Raw genomic sequence first — 21,036 nt, 5'->3', positions numbered from 1 at the left:
AAAAAGGTTGATGCCGATATGTGTCAAAATGACGAATATCGGCCGGGACGATTATCGGTCTATCCCTAGTATAAAATATTACAACCGTATATAATATAATGACTATTTGACTTTGCCAACATTACAAAAAACAAAACTCAAAACCAGCCAAGGGACACGAGGAGGGAGGATCGTACATGGGATCCGAAGATTCTTATTGTCCAGCCAAGAATGCAGGTTCCTTGGTGTTTTATTAAACAACAAAAAGGGCTTCTTTCAAACAATAGGTAGTGTTTTGGTGCTCTCACATCTCCAGGTAAAAAAACATTCACCTTCCCCAGTGTCCACCCCTCTTGTCTTATCTGCCCATCTATATACACGTCACCCGGTGCAAAACTATCAACCTATAAAAGTGATGACGAAAAAACACCTTAGGCATCAAACTTAAACCTATATTTACCTTAAATGAAATAACAATAAATTAATTAATTAAAGAAAAGATAATCAAATATATGAAACAACGTAATTAGCTATAATATTAATATATCTGCATCTTTGCTCATTAAATCTCAGCTTTTCATACCCTCAGGTGTTCAAAAACAACACATAACAAAAAATACAGCAATAAGAAAAAATAACAGCCTTAATGTTTGTCTAGCTTTTCAATTTTTAGTCCTTTACTTATCTATCCTCCCTAATTTGGTCTGTCTGTTTTGTGTGTTTGTTTTTATTTTATTTATTTACTTATTTATTTTTGTTGTTGTTTTTTGTTTTTGTTGTCTTATGTAAGTATTGTGAGGTTTTGGGTGGGAGGGACTTGGGGTTATGGTCGTGAATAGGCCAGTAAAATTGTTGCAATATGTTGCATTGAAATGCGGTCATTTGTGCACACTCTTTGTACCTAACTTTTTTTTATACTGTCAAGCTTACATGCACTGTACTATCAAAATCAATAAAAAGAATTGTGAAAGAAAGAAAAAATAACGGTAGTCTCATCGGTACCAGCCATTGGTTATCTGTATTGGCTACAACAAAACCCCTATGCTAAATATCTTGCTTCAATATAACAACACTGCCTTGCTTTCATTCTTTGCCTTTCTTTCTTTGCTTATAAACGTTGATGAGAAATAGTTAAAGGAAAATAGTACTAAAATAGAGGCTAAAAATAACCCTCCTGGGTATTGTAACTGCCTATAAGGACTATAGCTTAAGCAGTGCTCTGAATCAGAGAGACAATAAAACTGTTAAATTAGGCGCAGATTCCTATTGGAAAAGCCACCCTGCCAAACACTTGCAGTGGCTATTTCAGGTAAGGTCAAACCACCATCATAAAAAAGAGCTTAAATCCATCCTCAAAGGCTGTTTAAAAAGCCGGTTAGATTAGGCCAATGTGCAGTCTGCCCTGTCTGTAATGGAATTTCTGCCCTGCAAGATGAAAGGGGTTAGGCGGGGCATATGGAGATCACAGGGAAGCAAAAGACCCCTGTGAAAAGGCTGTTCTTCATAATCGAATGAAAAGAGGGTATGATCAGGGGATCACTGTTCTTGGAAGTGGACTTTTACATCATCTTATTCCCCGAGGACTTTAAGGGAATTTAGCGCGTTGCTTGTGAGATAAAAACAGCTCAAATCCCTTTTAGACAGGAAAAACAACACCTTCAGCAGCTTGCAGATTAGAGCCTATAGACAGCTGTAAGAGGGAATTTATTAAAGGCAAACAAAAGGCTCCATCAGCACTGCTGTTTTCCTCTTATGCGGAGGATAGCTCCGACCTGATATAAATGCTACACAACACTTCCTCCATCAGTTTAATATTCTGTTTAAATAAAAGCTGATAATGTGGGCAGAACAGGGCACCCTTCACAGACAGAGAGCAGAAGAAGCACCTCAGATGCTGAATAAGGCCACGAGGAGATATCAAACGGCTGTTAAACACATATTAAATTTGTGATACGCTGCGATCAGATTGGCACAAGACCAGCCAGGACATTTAGAGGGGAAATACAGATGAGTTCAGGTTCAGCAGCCAAGAGTATTTTGTAAGTGGTTCAAAATTGATTTTTCAGTTTCTTCAAGTGGTCATATTCATAACAATCTGTGTGCAATTTATGGTGATCACTTCAGAAATTGGGATATAGCTGTATGGTGCTATCAGCTGCAAGAACGTTCAGAGTAACGGTTCAAATAAGCGTAAACCTGAATGTTTGGGTGTTAGCTGTTAATCTAAGGTTGTCATGATTCCAATATTCAAAATGTAGGCCCAATCTCAATGTCCACCCTCAAGCACTCACTGACTTTAGCCCTGTTTCCACCAAGCAGTTCAGTTCAGTTCGTCTCGGTACGGCATGCATTTTGTGGCGTTTCCATTGACTAAAAATGACCAAGCCGTACCGTCCCACTTTTTGGTACCCTTCTGTTGGGGTGCCAGACATACCGATCCGACTCCAGAAGGTGGAGCTAGAAACACTGCAGTCCGTTGATTGGTCGAAAGAATCGTCATTTCCCGTGCGACAGCAGTAATAACGAACAACACATAACCCCACCATGTTTAAATCTCTAGTGGACTTTGGGAAGATAACTTTTTTTGTTTGGAAAATAGCGTCAAGAGACAGTGTTCCATGGTCGACCGCAGAGGTGCAGACTTTCCTTGCGATTTTCTTCCTTGTTGCATTTATTAGCATTTGAGGCGTATTCCTGCTATGTCCGTGAGGGCTTAGGGCTGTCCCACTGTCAAATCATCAAGTTTGTGAGGGATCTCTCATAGACTTTTTGAGCCCTTTATGTCCCCTTTCCGTAAATGGGCATTTTTGCAGATTTAGCACAAGGGAATTACCAATAGTTCATAGCATTGTGAGGTGAAACACGGGATTCCCTGGGGAAGCCCGCATGCATGGAAAGGTAAACGAGCGCCGTAATATTGAAATAAAAAGAAGTGCGACAGTTAAAAAGAAGCATGAAAGTTTCAATGAAATTTAGGTTTGCCTGTAAGTATACATAAATAAAGAAAACAGCCATAATCTATTTATCTTCACACACGTGTATACATTATAATTTGATCCTGAGAATGCATACTAGTTTAGTTTTTTATTAAGATATCAAAATATTATTTAATATAAAAAAAATGTCTCCATACGTCACTGGCCCGATTTGCATAATCTACCCGGGACTTCAGCCCGCGGTCGAAACGCAGACAACAATGGGGGCACAGGAACCTTTTAGTTCCAGGGAAAGTAGTTCTTGGGGCTAAAAGACCCCGGAACTTTTGGTCTAAATGCACCTATAATAACATAATTTCCATACCAACCGGGGTGTTGTTTTCTATGTTACATGTTCTATTAATGAGCTGTTATATCTGCCCATAATAGAAAACCTAGATGCCAATACTGATATATCAGTGAAAGGCTCATTATGTAAGATCATATCGATAATTTAAAGACAATAAAACAGGTATCAGAGCACGTGGACTGATTGGACTGATCCTGTGATAGTTATAGGCCCATATTGACCAAAAATATCAGTTAAGAGATATTTGGGGACCACAATGTCTGCACCAAAAGTTGACCGATATATCAGAGAAAGGCCAATAATGGCTGATAGTATCTACAGTTTCAAAAGATAATAAAAAAGGTACAACATTCGTGCTGGTTGCATACATGTATCATACGTCTATATCGGACAATCTCATCGACAAACTTATATCAGTCAAGTTTTGGTGCCTAACTCAAAAAGGGGTGTTAAGCTGAAGTTCAGGTGATGGAGTTTTGGACTGTTTTTGGTGACCAGCAGATAGAGTCAAATACTGCAATATCCTGTGTGCCGGACACAGGCATGGATTTAACATGAAGGAGAAATTGACCAGGAAGGAGGAAATAGGAGGCTAGGAAGGTGAGAGAAAGATTGTGTTTCATTCACCGCTCTCTATATTTTCAACACCCTTACTTTCCCATACTGAAGGGCATCTGTCCAGCACATTGTTCTGGCTCTATAGCCCACACATGATGGACCAGCTGCTGTGATTCACAGTTTACTTGCTATGAGTGAGTAAGTGAATGGAAGCCAGACCAGGTGGGATGCTGAACAAGTGAGTCCTGCCAAAACAACTCAAACCCGTGGGAGCGAGACGTGTGAAACATAAACGTATCGACGGCTGAGACTGAGAACACGGAGAGCACTGGTAAACCTATCGATCATCTGTTCTGACAAGTGGCTCACCCACTCGGTGCTACAAGCCATGTGAAGGGTGCTGAGAGGTAGCGGGGGATGTGTGAGGATGTGAGTACTCACGCGTAGGAAGGAGGGGAAGCCCATGCCGTAATAGCCGACAGCAAAGTAGTCTGGTTTGGGCCGTATCACCTTCACTATGTTCTCATAGAACTGGGCCTGCTTCCTCTGTAGGGAGATAAAACACATCAGGGTCATGGAAATATTCACACTTATTCTACTGTGATACTTCTTACTGATTTATTTATAACAAACCTGTGCTTGCTCAATTCTGATCTTAGTACACCTTTTGTGTCAGCTCTCTTATTCCTTGATTATCAGCTTGGCCCAAATAATTTTGGGGTAAGGAATTTTAACTGAAATAGTGACGAAATTATTAATGAATTATCTAATCAAAATATCAATTGCTATTTACTTTAACCACTGAAAAATACAGTTATGAAATTCGATTTTATAGAAAAGAAATCCAATATTTGCTGATTCAAGCTTTATACATGTGCTTTTTGTCCTTTGAAAATAATAGACTTGAGTAAATTTTTTTTGGCTTGATAACGAATTGTAACACAACGTATTGTAACAGAGTGTATTGTATCATATAAGTATCATATCATATAAAATCGTATCAGAACATATCGTATCATAATGTATCATATCGTATCAGAACATATCGTATCAGAACATATCGTATCAGAACATATCGTATCATAATGTATCATATCGTATCGTATCATATCGTAACATATCACAACGTATCATTAGGTAACAGTTCGTATCATAACACGTCGTATTGTATCACATCCTATCGTATCGTAACATCGTATTGTATCACATCATATCATATCGTATCGTAACATATCGTATCGTAACATATCGTATAATAACATATCCTATCGTAACATATATCATAACATATCGTATCATATCACAACGTATCGTATCGTAACATATCGTATAGTAACATATCATATTGTAACATATATTGTAACATATATCAAAACACATTGTATCGTATAATAACGTATCGTAACATATTGTATCATACCATATTGTATTGTAACATATCGTATCTTAACATATCGTATCACATTGTATCATATCACAACGTATCGTAATTGTAACATATCGTATCGTAACATATCGTATCATAACATATTGATCACATTGTATCATATCACAACGTATCGTAATCGTATAACATATCGTAACATATCACAACGTATTGTATCGCAACATACTGTATCATAACAAATCGCATAACATATCGTATAATAACATATCCTATTGTAACATATCGTATCGTAACATATCGTATCATAACATCGTATAATAACATATCGTATAATAACATATCGTATAATAACATATCGTATCGTAACATATCGTATCGTAACATATATCGTACCATATCGAAATATAACATATCGTATTATAACATATCGTATCGTAACATATCGTATCGTAACGTATCATATTACAATGTATCGTATCGTAACATATCGCATAATAACGTATCGTAACATATGGTATCATACCATATTGTATTGTAACATATCGTATCACATTGTATCATATCACAACGTATCGTAACATATGGTATCATAACATATTGTATTGTAACATATCGTATCGTATCATATGGTATAATAACATATCGTAACATATCGTAACATATCGTATCGTATCATAACATATCGTATCATAACATATCGTATCATAACATATTGTATTGTAACATATCGTATCGTAACATATCGTAACATATCGTATCATACCATATCGTATATAACATATTGCATCGTAACATCGTATAATAACATATCGTAACATGTCGTAACATATCGTATCGTATCATAACATATCGTATCATAACATATCGTATCATAACATATCGTAACATATCGTATCGTATCATAACATATCGTATCATAACATATCGTATCATAACATATCGTATCATAACATATCGTAACATATCGTATCGTATCATAACATATCGTATCATAACATATCGTATCATAACATATCGTAACATATTGTAATGTAACATATCGTAACATATCGTATCATAACATATCGTATCATAACATATCGTATCGTATCATAACATATCGTATCGTAACATATCGTAACATATCGTATCGTAACATATCGTATCATAACATATCGTATCATAACATATTGTATCATAACATATTGTATCATAACATATTGAATCGTAACATATAGCATCGTATCATATCATATGTCACATCGTATTGTATTGTTTTGTAATGGTTAAGTTGTATCCTGGAGTGAATTCAAACAACTTTAAATTTCCTCAGCAGGTGCTTGGTGAACACAGATCATTTTTTGTTGCTGCCATCATCTCAATGAGCTTTTCAGATTAAATAAAAACAAAACAAAGCTGAAGGCTTCTTTTTCCTTTCTTAAAAGGTTGAATCATCTATCCTTAATTAATAGTTGTTGTGTATTGATACTCTTTATTCTCAATAGACTCGCTCATATTGAAGTAAAAACAAAGTATCATCACTTACCAAGGATGCGCTGAGCTGCTCAAAGTCAAACATCTCATTTTCATACTGTTCAGCCAGCTCTTTTCCTAAAATGATGGCCTCCTCCCACATCTATTGGGCACATAAACACAGACAGTTAGTAAATTAATTAAATATCAAGATTCAAGCTTCACTTGGGCACTCTGTATTCAGCCAGCTGAAAAGAAAAAAAATAATTTCTCCCAGGCAACAGGGATCAATTTGAGCTCCTTTAAAAACAAAAAGGAAAGTATTCTTATTATATCAATACTATTCTGTTCTTTCTTTGATCTTACAAACTCACACACAAACCCCATCCCTGTTGGGAATAGAGGATTTATTATAGTAAAGCGTTTCCCCCAGGAACTGGTCCAGCATAGTGGAGTGTTGTCACAGATAGACAGGAGCCACTCAGACATGTTGAAAGGCTTCTAAGTGGCTTCCTGATGGACCAGATCAAGCCGGACTGATCTGGGCCAAGACTGGAGGTGGACTGAGTCCAGACTGCTACTCAGATGAGCCTGCCATCAGATAGAGTGGTGATGGCAACACCATCTGGAGGACTCTGAGAAACTGTCCTCTGTTGATACCCCCCTCCACCCGCCCCCTTGGAGTGTTGATGTCTTCTCACAGCCACTGCAACACTTCCCTGATCACTCTGGGCTGTTTGCGTCTTTAGCCAAATCTATTCCAATTTGCCGTCTCCTCGTCCGTATTGTGCTACAGAGGAAACACCGATGGCTGCACCCAAACACTGATGGCATATGAAAAGCCTTGGGACTTCATCTCCAAGAAGCTCTAGCTGAGGATCTGCAGACTTATTCCAGGCTTTAATCACAGGATGAAATCAGATTTGTCCTTTTGGAATACATACAGAAAAATTTAGAAGAATACAACAGTAACAAGGTCCCTCACAACTGGAACATTTTCTTTATGTAGGGGAAGGCTTTTCTTCACATCACAACGGAGAAGAAATTCGAGAATGTGGCTGAAGTGGTTTGAAAGAAATGGAAAAAGATGGACAGCAAGAGAGAAAAGAGGGGGAAAAAAAGGTTTTTATGAAAGGTATAAGAACACAAAAGAGCTGCATTAGTGCTTGTGTGGTCTGATATGCGCCTTCGTCCCTAAGAGCATAGGCTAAAGGAAGAGGATTATTTACAATCCCCATTCTGCTGGAAAGGAATATAAAACTTCCATTCAGCAGCTCTTCCTCTACACCTAAATTCTCATGCCAGAAAAGGTGTTTAACAGAGATGTGGATATCCAAAAATAGCATCCCTTGATTTAGGGATTTATCATGATTATGGCCAATCGTCAGTGTGTGTGTGTGTGTGTCTCTTACCTTGCCCTTGTCGAAGTAATTGATAATCTGCTGGTAGAGCTGGTCCTTGAGCTGTCCTTGAGTGCTGGCCTGGTAGCCATCTCGCTGGGTCAGGTGGGCCGCACATTGCTCATCTGACCACTGTAGAGGACAAGTCGGCAGCGACGGCAGGGTCCAAGAGTCAGCGGCGGGGTCGACGAGGGGCGATACAATAAAGAGGGAACAAGGGGAACAGGTGACAAGAAATCAATCACTGAGTTAGCGCCAATGCAAATGTGTGTGATTTATGCATGATTGTTTTTAAAGCTGACCACATTCTGGCAGGGCTTCATGTGAACTTTGGATATGGACAATGAAATATGCATGGATACATATTGAATGGCTCAGTCAGTGCAGCAATGTAAGATACTTTTTGTGGTTACTTCTCGCTGTTACTGTTTTTGTTTCAGCTTGCTGTGCAGACCTTTGTCAAACTTTGCTTTGCAGCACTGAACTCCTTTGAATACACACTGAGTGGTCTTAAGACCAGAAAAGTGTATAAGTACAGCCAATCTACAGTATGTGCACAGTTTATTTCTGGGTCACAGAAAGGTGGTATTGTTTTGATCACCCCAAAGCCTGAATATATGCACCCTTATAAAAACTGCACTGCAGTTCCCAGTGACTCCCTACTTAAGTAATAATTTTACTTTAACAGTGTGGTTCATGGTGTTTATGAATAGGATGATTTTTGCAGTGAGGATTTTTTTGAAGCATAAGAAGATGTACTTTATTAATCCCCATGGGGAAATAGATTTTTTTTTTTTAACTCTGGTGTTAGATCATGCTACACACATAGTCTGATATACACACTAATACACAAACAGCAGCCTATGAACATGCACGAATTATAGAGATATTAGAGTGAGGAGGCTGCCATCGGACCAGCGCTACCCGATCAGTTGAGGGTTTTGTGCCTTGCTCAAAGGTACAATGGCAGTGTTTAGGATATGAAACGTAGCGAGCAGGGAGCAGGTGACGAGGACTTTGGCATCTGTATATGGGGCGAGCTTAACCGCTAGGCCACTGGCGCCCCAGCCATGGACGTATTTTCACTCACTTTTACTTTCATTGCCACTTCACTTTAACTTTTCACCCTCTTATTACTACTCTATCTTTGACGCTTGTCTATCTTTTTTCTAATGCAATTATCTTCCTGATAATAAATAAAGCCCCCTGAGCAACAGTTGATTCTTGATATAAAAAAACAACTTATTTTAATCATCATTTTTTACTAAGCAAAAGAAATGTGCTTTAAGCGTGCCCCCCATGTACAGAGGCTATAATCCTCGTCACAGCGGTCGCCAGTTTGACTCCCAGCCACGACTGTTTGCTGCATGTCTTCGCCCACTCTCTACTCCCCACATTTCCTGTCTCTCCTCAGCTGTCCTATCAAATAAAGGCAAAAATGCCCAAAATATAACTTAAAAATAAAAGAAAGAAATGTGTTGACAGCATATGTTCGATTCAGTTGAGTCATGCAGCTCTGTAATATTATTTCTTTAAAAAAATCTGCTTGATTTTGTAACCAATAACAGACAAGAGAGAACAATCTAGAAAACATGCGTCTAGATTTCCAGAGTGTCTTTTTGTGCTGACCACATCCTCCATCATGCACTGTCTTTACCCTGCATGGAGAATAATGAGCTCTCTGACAGGCAGTTGCAGTTTGGCAAGCAGGGAGATGGACAATCTGATTGGCCTCCGTGTCAAGGAAACACAGTCTTCTGTGCCAGGCCAGGACTGATTCATTACTGGACGTTTTTTAATTGGAGTTTCTATGGTATTGTGAGCAACCTGAAGAGTTAAGATCTATGAGGCAAGTCATACCAAGATGTTTCTGAGGGCCACATTTGAATAGCAAAGCTGGGGAATTTGAATACCACCGTGCTGGAGATGGGTGAGAAAGTAATTGCTCTGCACATTGTTGCCATGCCGTGGCATGAAGAGGGATGCTGGCAGGCTCTGGATCAGGATATTGATTTCTTTACAGCTGGGCTGCAGCATTTACATGCTAAGAGGGATCTGCGTTGTTATTCATGGGTGGCTGGTGAGGCTGCATCGACAGAACTAAAGTGCTGATGCATCTCTGACAACACACAAAGTGCTGTAAATTCATCAAGTGCTATTATGCCGCCACTGACACTCTGCTGGAGGAGTAATTATTACCACAGGAGCCAGTTTTTACTCCATAACTGCTGCTGGATGCAGAATTATGCATCCATCATTCACGCTGGATCAAGCTTGCTTTCACGATCTTGTGTTTGGATACAAGGGGAGGACAGCCACTTCATAGATTACATAGGAGAGATTATTGCAGAAGAAAGGCTTTCTCCCGGCTCTGCTGGAACAAAATGAACCAATTTCCAGGACACAATAGTAGAATCCCTCTCTGATACCTGATCAGGAATGCCGCAGCTGCCAGGAGACGAGCTGTATTAAAATAATAATAACAAAAACAACTCTTGCAAATGCTGCTGTGACTGTTCAGCAAGGAAAATGTGATTTAGTCACAGCCTGCCCACCCCCCCACCCTCGGGTTGGGACGCGTACAAAGGCAGAAACAGACAGATATTTATGCAAATGTGAGATGAGATGTTGGATGTAACCATTTGGATAAAAGGTAGAGAGGGATGACACCAGATTCAGGCTATACCAAAGCACGGCTAGGAATAGACACCGTAGCTCTTTGTGTGGATGGGGTGTATTTTCGTCAGAGATAAAAAGCTTCCAACCGAAGAGCAAAAATAAAGAAGTGTGATCTTAAAAAGCTCTCAATGCTTATAAAATACTTATGCATTGAATTTTAGATATAATTGTGCTAAAAGTGTGGGAGGAACCTGCCTCTTTCCACCCCAAAATCAGAAATGCTCCCTGCGTGCGTGCATGTGTGTGTGCAGAGGGTTCTCCATTCCCAGCTGACGCAGAGAACAGTAAAAGTAATCTTAGGCTGATGTTCTCCTCTTTTTTTAAGTACTACGTCTTTGCGCCCCCCCCTCCCCCCCAAGAGATAAAATAATAACCGCGATTTTCATTGACTACGCAAGCATGAACAGGACGCTGCTCAGCAAGTCTGCCCTCTCAGCAGACCTCTCATGCCACGCTGGGATTAAAAGGGGTGCCGCCCTATCTCTCTTAACACATTCAAATCCACAGATACACACTTTTAATACCTGAGGTGAAATGCCATCTGCCTGACAACAGCTTCACTGTGTATTTGGGTTGTTTGAACTACTTTACCGAGTGTGTTTGTGCGGTTATTTGCTGTCGGTGTTGTGTCTGTTTACCTTGAGCAGCTTGGCGTGAAGCAGCAGAGTGTACGCAGCCTCGGTGTAGTTGTCGCACTCTTTGTGGAGGTCACACAGCTTGTACAGGTACCTGGCAGGAAGTAGCAATGATTTATGGGTTATGTCAGGACGGGGGCCTCTTGCGCTTTTAACAATAGAAAGAGAGTTAACTTCGGCAGACTGATGCATTCTGACAGATGCTTTTTGCTCAAATAAAGCCTGACAGACAGACAGACAGAGAGACAGATGGAGGAGGAAGAGGAGGAGGTTGTGCAAGAAGAAATGCATTTTAACAAAATCTAATATTTTATCCGGGATCTCTAGTGACGTGCAGCTTGGTGGAGAAGAGCCAGAATGTACAAACAGAAGTCTTTGGTATGTAAAAATACAGCTCAACTGAAAGTGACAGCACAGAGTTGCACTGAATTGTACCTAAGCAGCGTGTGTGTCTGTGTGTGTGCGTGTCTCTGTGTGTGTGATTTATTCTCACCTGATGTACATCTCCTCTCTGTCGATCTCCTTGTAGAAGTTCTGAAGAAAGAAAGGAGAAACACAATTATGAGAACAATGCTGTTGTGCTGTTTACAGAGTGATGCGCGCTCACACTGTGCTGCTTCATTTTGCCTTGTATGTTTCACAATGGGGGCTTATTGTCACAAGTCTCTTTCTGTGTTTTTATACTCAGAGATTAGTGAGATGTTTTGTGCACAAATACAGCTCAGATTTTTTCCCTTCTACGCAGCTCCACATGCATGTAAAGGCTCAAATACAAAGGGGATCGGCACCCTTAACTTTGGAACGAGCTCCCAAAGGAGATAAGGCTTGCAGAGTCTTGGACATCTTTTACGTCTCTTCTTAAGACTCACTTTTACAGACTGGCTTTTAAGTGACTTCACTCACTTTGATTTTAAATTGCACTTTAGCAAAGTTTTTTTGCACTGTTTCAAAACTGTATTTTATAATCTTTATTAGCTTATTCTTTTTAATTTTAGCTTATCTTTTTCAAGCTATTTCCTATGTTTATCTGTTGTTGTTGCTAGGGTCTGAGAGAGTAACATAATATCAAATCCTCTGTATGTCTGGTGCATACTTCATTTTTTGACAATAAAGAAGACTTTGACTTAATTTTTTTAAGATGGATTTTTATTTTTATATATTTATTTTTATTTGATTTAACTTATCCATTTGAATGTATTTATTTCATGAAATATTGTTTCATTATTTCCCTTTTCATTTTTTATTTTATTTAATTTTCCCTGATGTGGCGTAGTCTTCTTCTTAAAACCATTTTCTTTGTCCTTAAATACTTTTTCAAAATTGATCTTTTTATTTTAATTTAATTTATGTATTTATTTTATAATATTTGTTGCTGTTTGATAGTTGTTAATTAATCCATAATCAATAATTATCTAATACAATCTGATATACTGTATATGCAATAATTTGAATGATGAATGTTGTGTGTTTTTATTTATTATTTATAATTCTCTACTGTTTGTATGTTTTTATGATTGGGCTCTACTACTAACGCTCTTTTTCATACATCTTTTGCACTGGTAATAGTTTGCTATCATCTTCCTTGTACAATGAACAATGACAATAAAGATATAATCTCATCATATAAAGTTATGAGTCTGTACATGGTGTTTTATTTTGAAATTGATTCCTGATTCCAGAATCTGATTTCCTGTCCAGGTCGATTTGATCTGGTCTGTTAAGCTTGACGCATGATGGACGTTGGCTCTATTGTAACAGACTTGGCACATACAGTATCTTTGGATGGATCTGAGATGTGCTGCAGCGCTCATGGTACATAGTGCACATGTTTGTTGTGGAGTCAAGGGTCATTCTACTAAATGAGGCACTGATTTGATGCTTCCGTTTTTGGATCCAGTGTGGCAGAAAGTCACTCAAAGAGATTGGATAGATAGTGGGAAAGCACGAAAAGACGGGTTAAAGCTGTAATTAAAACTCAGGATTACTATGCCAAATATTGAATTCTGCACTCTAGTTAAAGCTAAGTCAAAACATTAGCATTCTTTTGTAATCAAAGGAAAAAAACTTGACTCTAGTTTCATTTTTACGTACTTTCTAAAATAAATAATTTCGGCAGTGTCACAAACAAGCGGCAACCTCCGGTCTCAAACTATGAAGCCCATGTGGAAGTGTTATAAACTGCAATTCATCGAGAATCCACTTGAGGCTGGCTGCAGAAACACCGGAAACCATATAGTCATGAATGGGGAAAAAGACGATCTTTACAGCATTAATAAACATGTTTATAGCCTGGTTCAAAAAACGGCATGGCTCTTCGTAGCTCATTTTTTCTATCAGCACACACTGTACAGGGGGTGAATTCTTTTCTAACGGGACGGTTCAGAAGATATCAAGATTACGAGTTTTTGCCCATATAAGGCCATGACTGACTTGACTCCCGGTCGGGAACACATAGCTGTTGGCTAGGAGGCTCAAACTCCGCCTCTTTACGTCGCACTATGCCTGGTTGAGTTCCGCATTTCCAATATGGCTGCCGCCGTCGATTGGCTTCAAAACAGCGCTCAGGAACAGATGGGTGACGTCACAGTTACTACGCCCATATTTTATACAGTCTATGGTCACAAATCAACTTTCTAAAATACGTCTCGCAGCACGTTGACCTAAAGTCAAAAGAAAAAGCCTGATGCCTGACATCCCGTCTACGTAGTCAGACTGCTCTCTTGACTGAATCTAAAAAGTAACATTTTACACAACTTGGCAGAGCTCTGACAGAACATGACTCAGATAAATGCTGAACAGAGGCCACGGGCCCGCGGTTCACTGCCAGCAGTTACGTGAGACAAAATTGACATTTCTGTTCTCCCTGTTGAAATGTCACATCACAGAGGAGAGGCGTTTCAGGTGACGCTCTTTGATAACATCTTAATGCACAGTGACATGTGGAGGTGGCTGTTTTTGTTCCTTTTCAGTGAGAGGCCTGTCATTATGCTCACGACATTGACAACATGAGCCTAAGAACAGTGCTTTGCTGTTCATTATAAAGACCTCTGTTGATATCTGATGTTGGAGTGATTGGCACCTTCCTCTTGTTTGTTGAGATACCAGAACAGAAATGTCTCCCATAAAGCCTGAAACGTGGATCAGGTGTTAGCCAATATGCTCCTGCTGCCAGTTATTACTACAGCTGGTATTAGAGGGGCTGGTTTCAGGTCTATTATCGTGTGAATTTAGCAAATTAGGATTAAGTTAAGATTATTTCTTGGCTCATACAGGACTTCAGAAGAGAAGCTGAGCTGCCAACTTGTTAAAGGTGGTATCTGTGAGCTCTTTTTAGGGGGAGAAATACAAGACAGCTGCCACTATGGACACAAAGGTTGAGAACCTCATTGGATATAAAGCCGACAGACAGGAGGAAAGTCAATTAAGAGGGATTTTCCAGCCGTGCAAAGCAGGCACGTGAGTTTGTCTTTAGACCAGCAACATCAGTGCAGTCTCAGCGTGTGACACCTGACCATGTGGACAAGCAGTTTCATTGCAGTTATTTTGTGTTCAGTTAAACATGATCAAAATGTACAGCAGGGGTTTCCTCTGTGTTCTTCCTTTACCCACATCCTCAAAGTATATTTAATTAACCCTCCTGTTGTGTTGCGGGTCAAATTGACCCATTTAAAAAAATGTTAAAAGTATTTTTTCACTATGAAACTTCTTCGGCTTGGCATAATTAGCATGAACAACATATAAAATGAAAATGGTTCCTTTCACACATTTGAACCCCCCTGCATGTTAATATTACATAGATACTGTTCATGGGTCAATTTGACCCTGCAGTCAAAGTGGAGGCTAAAAGGGGTCAGAAAGGTCAAATACTAAATGTTTCTTTGCAACCGTGATACAGATTTCACCCCAATCTCTTTTCAATGTACATTAAAAAAAAGCTTTTTTTTAATAAAAAACGAGTGAATTATCCTCTTTGAACTATGATCTTTGAGAATTAAAGAACACCAATGTACTAAATATTGATTTAAATGATTAGTAATGGAGTTAATAATGACATTTTTTGGGGTTCTGACACTTTTGAATCATTAAATATGCCCCGGGTCAAGTTGACCCAGCAACATTATTGATGTCCCTAAGAAACGAACATAACAGGAGGGTTAAGTGTTTTAAGTTTATAGTTAAAGCAGAGTAAACACAGTGTCAGACTAACACTCTGCTATGAGCTGGTAGGTTTCGCGTTTTTTTTCCAGTGTTCTCATTTTAGTTCTGTTCTAAAAATGCCTTTAAGCCCGCCTACCTCTTACCCTGCAATATGATTGGCTGTTCAATGCCGTCTTTTTCTTCTGTTAGAGTTGGGTTGGCATCTAGCATTCAAGGCATATTAGCGCCCCCCTCCATTTCCAGTGGAGTTTACGTTTACAGGTAGGATCATGGGTAGGATGACTGGACCAAGATGGCAGCCATATTTCTTGCGCCCCAGCAGCCAATGCGGCATCTACTCTTTATATGTCTATGGATCCTACGTCTTATCCTGCAACATGATTGGCTGTTCAATGCTGTCGTCTTCCTCTGTTTAATGTTGGGTGGCAATTAAGGTTTTAGGACAAATTAGCGCCCCCTCCCTTTCCAGTAGTTGGGGGGTGTAATTACACGTTTGAATATATCTTTTTTTCCCGAACATTTGCTATATCTATATTGAGAAAAATTATAATTATCGTTGTGGATTTATCGCCCAGCTCTACTTTAGATTGATAATTTATAGATGATTATCAGCGTGTATAGGGGGCAAAACAAGGCTGATCCAAGTGTGCTTATTCCCTGCTGGACTGTGATCTATAAAGGGAACGTTACATGCAACTGTGCGTACGCTTTAGTAGATCTGATGTATTTTTTGTGCACGCCATTTTTAGGTTTTTGAGGTACCTTCAGTATTCTAATCTACATCCTGTTGTATAAATGAGGCTCCTGGTTTTTATAATTAGGGATCTTACGAGCACATTGACGGTGCAGCTCATGCGGTTCTCCTTGTTCTCGTCGTGCATGATGGTCCTGTAGTCCAGCAGCCGCTCAAGCAGACGGACCACGAGAGTGACGAAGTTCTCGCCCGTCTTGGCCAGGTACTTGTGCTTCCTGCAGTGCTCCAGCAAACTAGTGGATGTACATTTTGAAGAGAGAGAGTCATACACACACACACACATACACACATAAGGAGTACTTCTTCAGTGAAAATGTCAGTCTTCAGCTGCTTTCTTTTTCACACTGAAGCAGAGTTAACATCTGACTGCGCTGAAAGTAAATACCACTGTGGCACGCTGTGATCATCAGCACTCTGTGATTATTTTCAGGAGTGCCATGTTGCAATTAACATTATCTAACTTGCGAAGAGGCTGGGCCGTAATCCTGCCCATTAATCAGCACTTACATTTTCTGAAAGAGAACTTTGTACTGCTCGTCTCCGCGGCCTCCCTCCACCTCGTGATCCAGCTTGGTGATGATCTCGTTCTCAAACTGCAATTAGACGGAGCAGGCGTAAATAATCAGCGTGGCTAATTTTTCAATTCATTAATGCCATCTCCCCGACTCTCACTCTCACTCTCTCTGCGCAGAGAGGATCCTTGCTTCCACTATAATCGTGTCTCTCTAGTAGCTCAGCTGGTGTTTTCTGTTTATTATTAAAGATTTATTTTAACTGGATAAATTTGGTTAGGAGGCAGAACAAGCTGCAGCATGAGACATATCCTCTTTGCTTTAGCTCTGCTGTAGCTGTAGCTCCTGACAGTGATGCATGGACCATATTCCTCTCATATTTGGATGAAGCAGCTGTATAAAAAGCAGCTTTTATTGTCCTGAAACAAAACAATTTTCACTGACTTCTTGATTTTCTCCTGCACTGACCATTCACAAGAAAACACAGAACAAGAGAGGAGAGCTAAGTCAGGGAAGATATAAAGGTTTCTCTCTGATAAACCAAGGATTTATAACACACATGGATACAGACAGAGAGCCAGTGAAAGGAATTTTATAGGCTTACAGCTTTAAAGGGGTCTGGTCAAAGTGAAATTGATCACATTTCAGAGCAAGAAAGTGCCATTCATCTTCAAAGAACCAGAGGCTGAGGAGCACTTTCAGAGAAGGGGCTTTTGGTTAAACTACAACTGTTTTCTCTGGACTACAAGGCCAAGCAGAGATATTTTAAAGCCTTTCTGCTGCTTTCAAATTTGATTCAAGTTCAAAAAGCATTGCATGCATGAACATCACAAAGCTGTAAACTGCCCGTAACATCTCATGGCAGAGGAGCTGTGGCCAAACGGATTTCCTAATGTGGAAAGCTTGATTCTGCACTTTAAAGAGGAATTACATTAAGTTCCTCTCACCATGGATGTTTCAAATCGCAGCACAACAAAAACCAGATTTGAAGAATTACAAGAATGCCTAAGGCTATTGAGCTTTCTCCCCAGACTATCCATCCCTCTGCACTGTTTACCACCTTCTTTGATGCCCCATGCAAGCTCTCACTGCTCCTCAATAAAGGATTTTAGTTTATTTCGTGTTTCAGAGGAAAACCAACCCGCTGGAAGCTGCACGTGAAGTGGAACTCGCACTGCATCATGTCGAAGAAGATGGGAATGGTGGCTTTGCGCAACTCGATCTCCGGGACGAGCGTCATCTCCAGGATCGGGCCCACCATCTCTGGGATGAATTTGATCTTGTGAGGCCCTTTAAAAAAAACACACATTTTTTTATTTTTGTATGAATTCACAAATTACATGTAGACTTCTATGAAATAAGAACTACATATTGATACTAGGTACTTTGGGTTGTGGAAAAATAAAGATAATGGGAAGCGCTTCAAGTTGCAGTTCCTCGATTGTCCACTGGAAGCTGGCTTAAAAGCCAAAGAAACTCCATGCAGCCCCATGTTAACAGCCTTGTTTACGCTAGGAATGAGCATTTCAAGCAAAAATATAAGTTGATAGTCACTTGGAACTAATCAGTTACTCTACAATTATTCAAATAGTCACCTTCTGGGTGCCTCACTCTCTGTGCATACGTGTTAGATACTCATAACATTCTAATTTTACCCTGTAAAGTCTGCATTTGACCACAATTTTGAGAGTATTTTTTAAAGAAGTTCCACACAGAGCTCTGTTTCTGCAAATCTGACGGCATCACACCTATTTTACGAGCATCTGGCACAAAGGATGTTTTTTTTTTAATTTAATGATGGTTAGCCATTTAGCGGTTGTATCACACAACGATCGAGCCCTTGTAAAAATAAAAATAATTTAAAAAATAATGATGAGATAATGGTCGCTGTAAGAGCCATATTCATGTTCTTGGGTCAAGCTGTGAACCACATTGATTATTGTGCCACTGGGTGTCGTTGTCTTGTTGATTAAGGGCACAGGTATATAGGTACGTCACTGCCAAGGTATCAGATGTGTGTCTTGACCCGGAAGAGCATATGGTTTTTGACCGCTGTGACGGCAGGCGGCATGGAGACACCGCGGCTGAATTGTTTGTTTGTCTAATCAATGAAACTGTTGGATGCTGTTATCACTTTGCATGGTGATGCAAATAAATGGATTGTATTGTGCTGCAAACCAGAGTTACGCCTGAAGAATTGTTATTGAAAATCTACAGCAAACTGTATCGTATTGACTAACATATGACAAGTACAGCGCGTCAGCAAGCCATTCCCGGGAGTAAAACAAAACACATCGGCAGCTTTAGTATTGGACTAAGTTTCTATAGTCGCATAAATGATTCATTTACGCTTTTTGTTTCTAACCTATTTCTTCACTCATAAAAATTGTTAAAGTGATCAATCTCTTTATCACTCATCTGTTTTAACGCTAGTAAGGCTGTGAGTAATGCATAATTAGAAGCGTGGCTAATTTGACTGAGAGGTGTGGCTGATGTAATTAGCAACCAAGATTTATTTGCTCCACCTATTTACTGTGTCTACAATGGACAGACCGCCCCCTCCATTATAACAGATGGAACATGAGTCACAGTAGAAAATGTAAATATATGTCAAATACATTTTTTATCAAACATGCTTTTTGTGATAGCAATTAGTTCTGATCATGCTGAGTGATGTGCAAGTGTACAGAGAAGTGAAACTTAATAAGTTGTTTGATGTTACAAAGATGATTGATTGACAGCTCTGTTGGCAAATGAGGCACCTGCAGCGTTATTAACTGGATAACCCTAGTAAAGAAGAAATGTGTGTTTTAGTTTGTAAGTCTCGCCGCCCCACCAGCCAGGTCGCTTTCATGCATGCCTTAGCTCCACCAGTGCAACATGTCAGCACACATTGAGGTAGTATTTTCGCTTTATATCTCAAAACGAGCAGAAACAAAGGGACGTTCCATTCTAGTCTAGTCCAAAAGACAATGGTGTTGCATGTTTCTATCCATCCATCCATCCATCCATTATCTTGACCGCTTATCCCGTTAGGGGTCACGGGGGGCTGGAGCCTATCCCAGCTGGCTTCGGGCGGAAGGCAGGGTACACCCTGGACAGGTCGCCAACCTATCACAGGGCTAACACAGAGAGACAGACAACCATTCATGCACACACTCACACCTACGGGGCAATTCAGAGTGAGTGCATGTTTCTAAGTTAGGTCAAAATTGGTTGGAGTCATTGTCCTCCATTGTTGGGCTCAATGACACCTCTTCAGAAACCAGTGTGTGACATCACTGAGACTATGTCCTTATTTTGTATCGTCTCTGATCAGTCCTTACAAAACACAAAACCTCTTTTAAGTGCTGCAGATTGAAAAGCACCTCTGCAAGTCTCATCTTATCAGAATTTTTTTTTGTGAAAATCATCCAATAAATAACCTCAAACCAACACTTGAGATGGAAAATAGCAGTGGGCTCATTAAAAACCCAGTGAATGAGTCAATCTAATCTGCGGGAGAGCTCTAATTAAGGGATCAGATGGTGTGGGTCAAAGTGATGAGACTTCAAGGGAGGCACAGGTGCCAAAATCCGGGACTCCAATCGCTGAACAACAATCTCATTCCATTGAGACGTGACTGCTGATTCTGTCTCTTCACACAACAAAAAGCTAATTAACACATGATTGTCTATATTTAGATGCTGGTGTTTGCTGGGTTGCCTTGTGATGAGTGGGAGCGTACTTTGCTGACAGATTATTGTCAACATAGTAAACAACACTTTAATTTATTTAGTAACCAGTTAGAAGCACAAGTGAACAAATTCAATGCAAAGAGTTAGTTGAATTACCTAGGTTGTACCACATATCCCTGATTTCAAAGCCAATCTGTCTTCTCATGTCCTGGTACCTGAAACACAGAGAGGATGAAAGGTTAGGCAAGCTATAGTCAGAATACTGCATACAGGAACAAACGACTTGCTTCATTGATTTAGTAAGAAGATCTTGTGTAAATTGAATACATGCAGTACAATACAGCTGACTGTTATGAAAGGTGATGTAGCATTCAGCACCTGATATGTCGAGAGGCCAGAATCAAACTCAGTCAATGTTGCTGCTTATATATGAAAATTTCAGCCACAGATAGGGTTAGATTAAGAGAATGAGCCAAAATAAGAGGAAAAAGTTAACTGTACACATAAGATAGGTTCTACAATGAAGGGATTTCTTCTAGTATTTCAGGTAAAATGGGATT

The 21,036-nt window shown here is 39.6% G+C and overlaps 1 protein-coding gene across 1 annotated transcript in view; it reads right to left on the bottom strand.

The window, feature by feature from the left end:
• dock1 (dedicator of cytokinesis 1) overlaps positions 1-21,036 on the bottom strand; it is a 303,695-nt gene that overhangs the window by 46,434 nt on the left and 236,225 nt on the right. The window contains exons 32-40 of the mRNA XM_034707590.1: positions 20,633-20,691; positions 17,941-18,089; positions 16,795-16,880; positions 16,364-16,520; positions 11,869-11,909; positions 11,379-11,469; positions 8,074-8,193; positions 6,735-6,824; positions 4,264-4,368 (exon numbers count right to left, since the gene is read on the bottom strand). Of these exons, the coding sequence (XP_034563481.1) occupies positions 4,264-4,368; positions 6,735-6,824; positions 8,074-8,193; positions 11,379-11,469; positions 11,869-11,909; positions 16,364-16,520; positions 16,795-16,880; positions 17,941-18,089; positions 20,633-20,691 (898 nt within the window). The remainder of the gene's footprint in view (positions 1-4,263; positions 4,369-6,734; positions 6,825-8,073; positions 8,194-11,378; positions 11,470-11,868; positions 11,910-16,363; positions 16,521-16,794; positions 16,881-17,940; positions 18,090-20,632; positions 20,692-21,036) is intronic.

Source organism: Notolabrus celidotus, chromosome 18 (genome assembly GCF_009762535.1).
Source record: "Notolabrus celidotus isolate fNotCel1 chromosome 18, fNotCel1.pri, whole genome shotgun sequence".
In the NCBI taxonomy this organism is placed as follows: Eukaryota; Metazoa; Chordata; class Actinopteri; order Labriformes; family Labridae; genus Notolabrus; species Notolabrus celidotus.
This window is presented reverse-complemented; position numbering and strand designations above follow the sequence as displayed.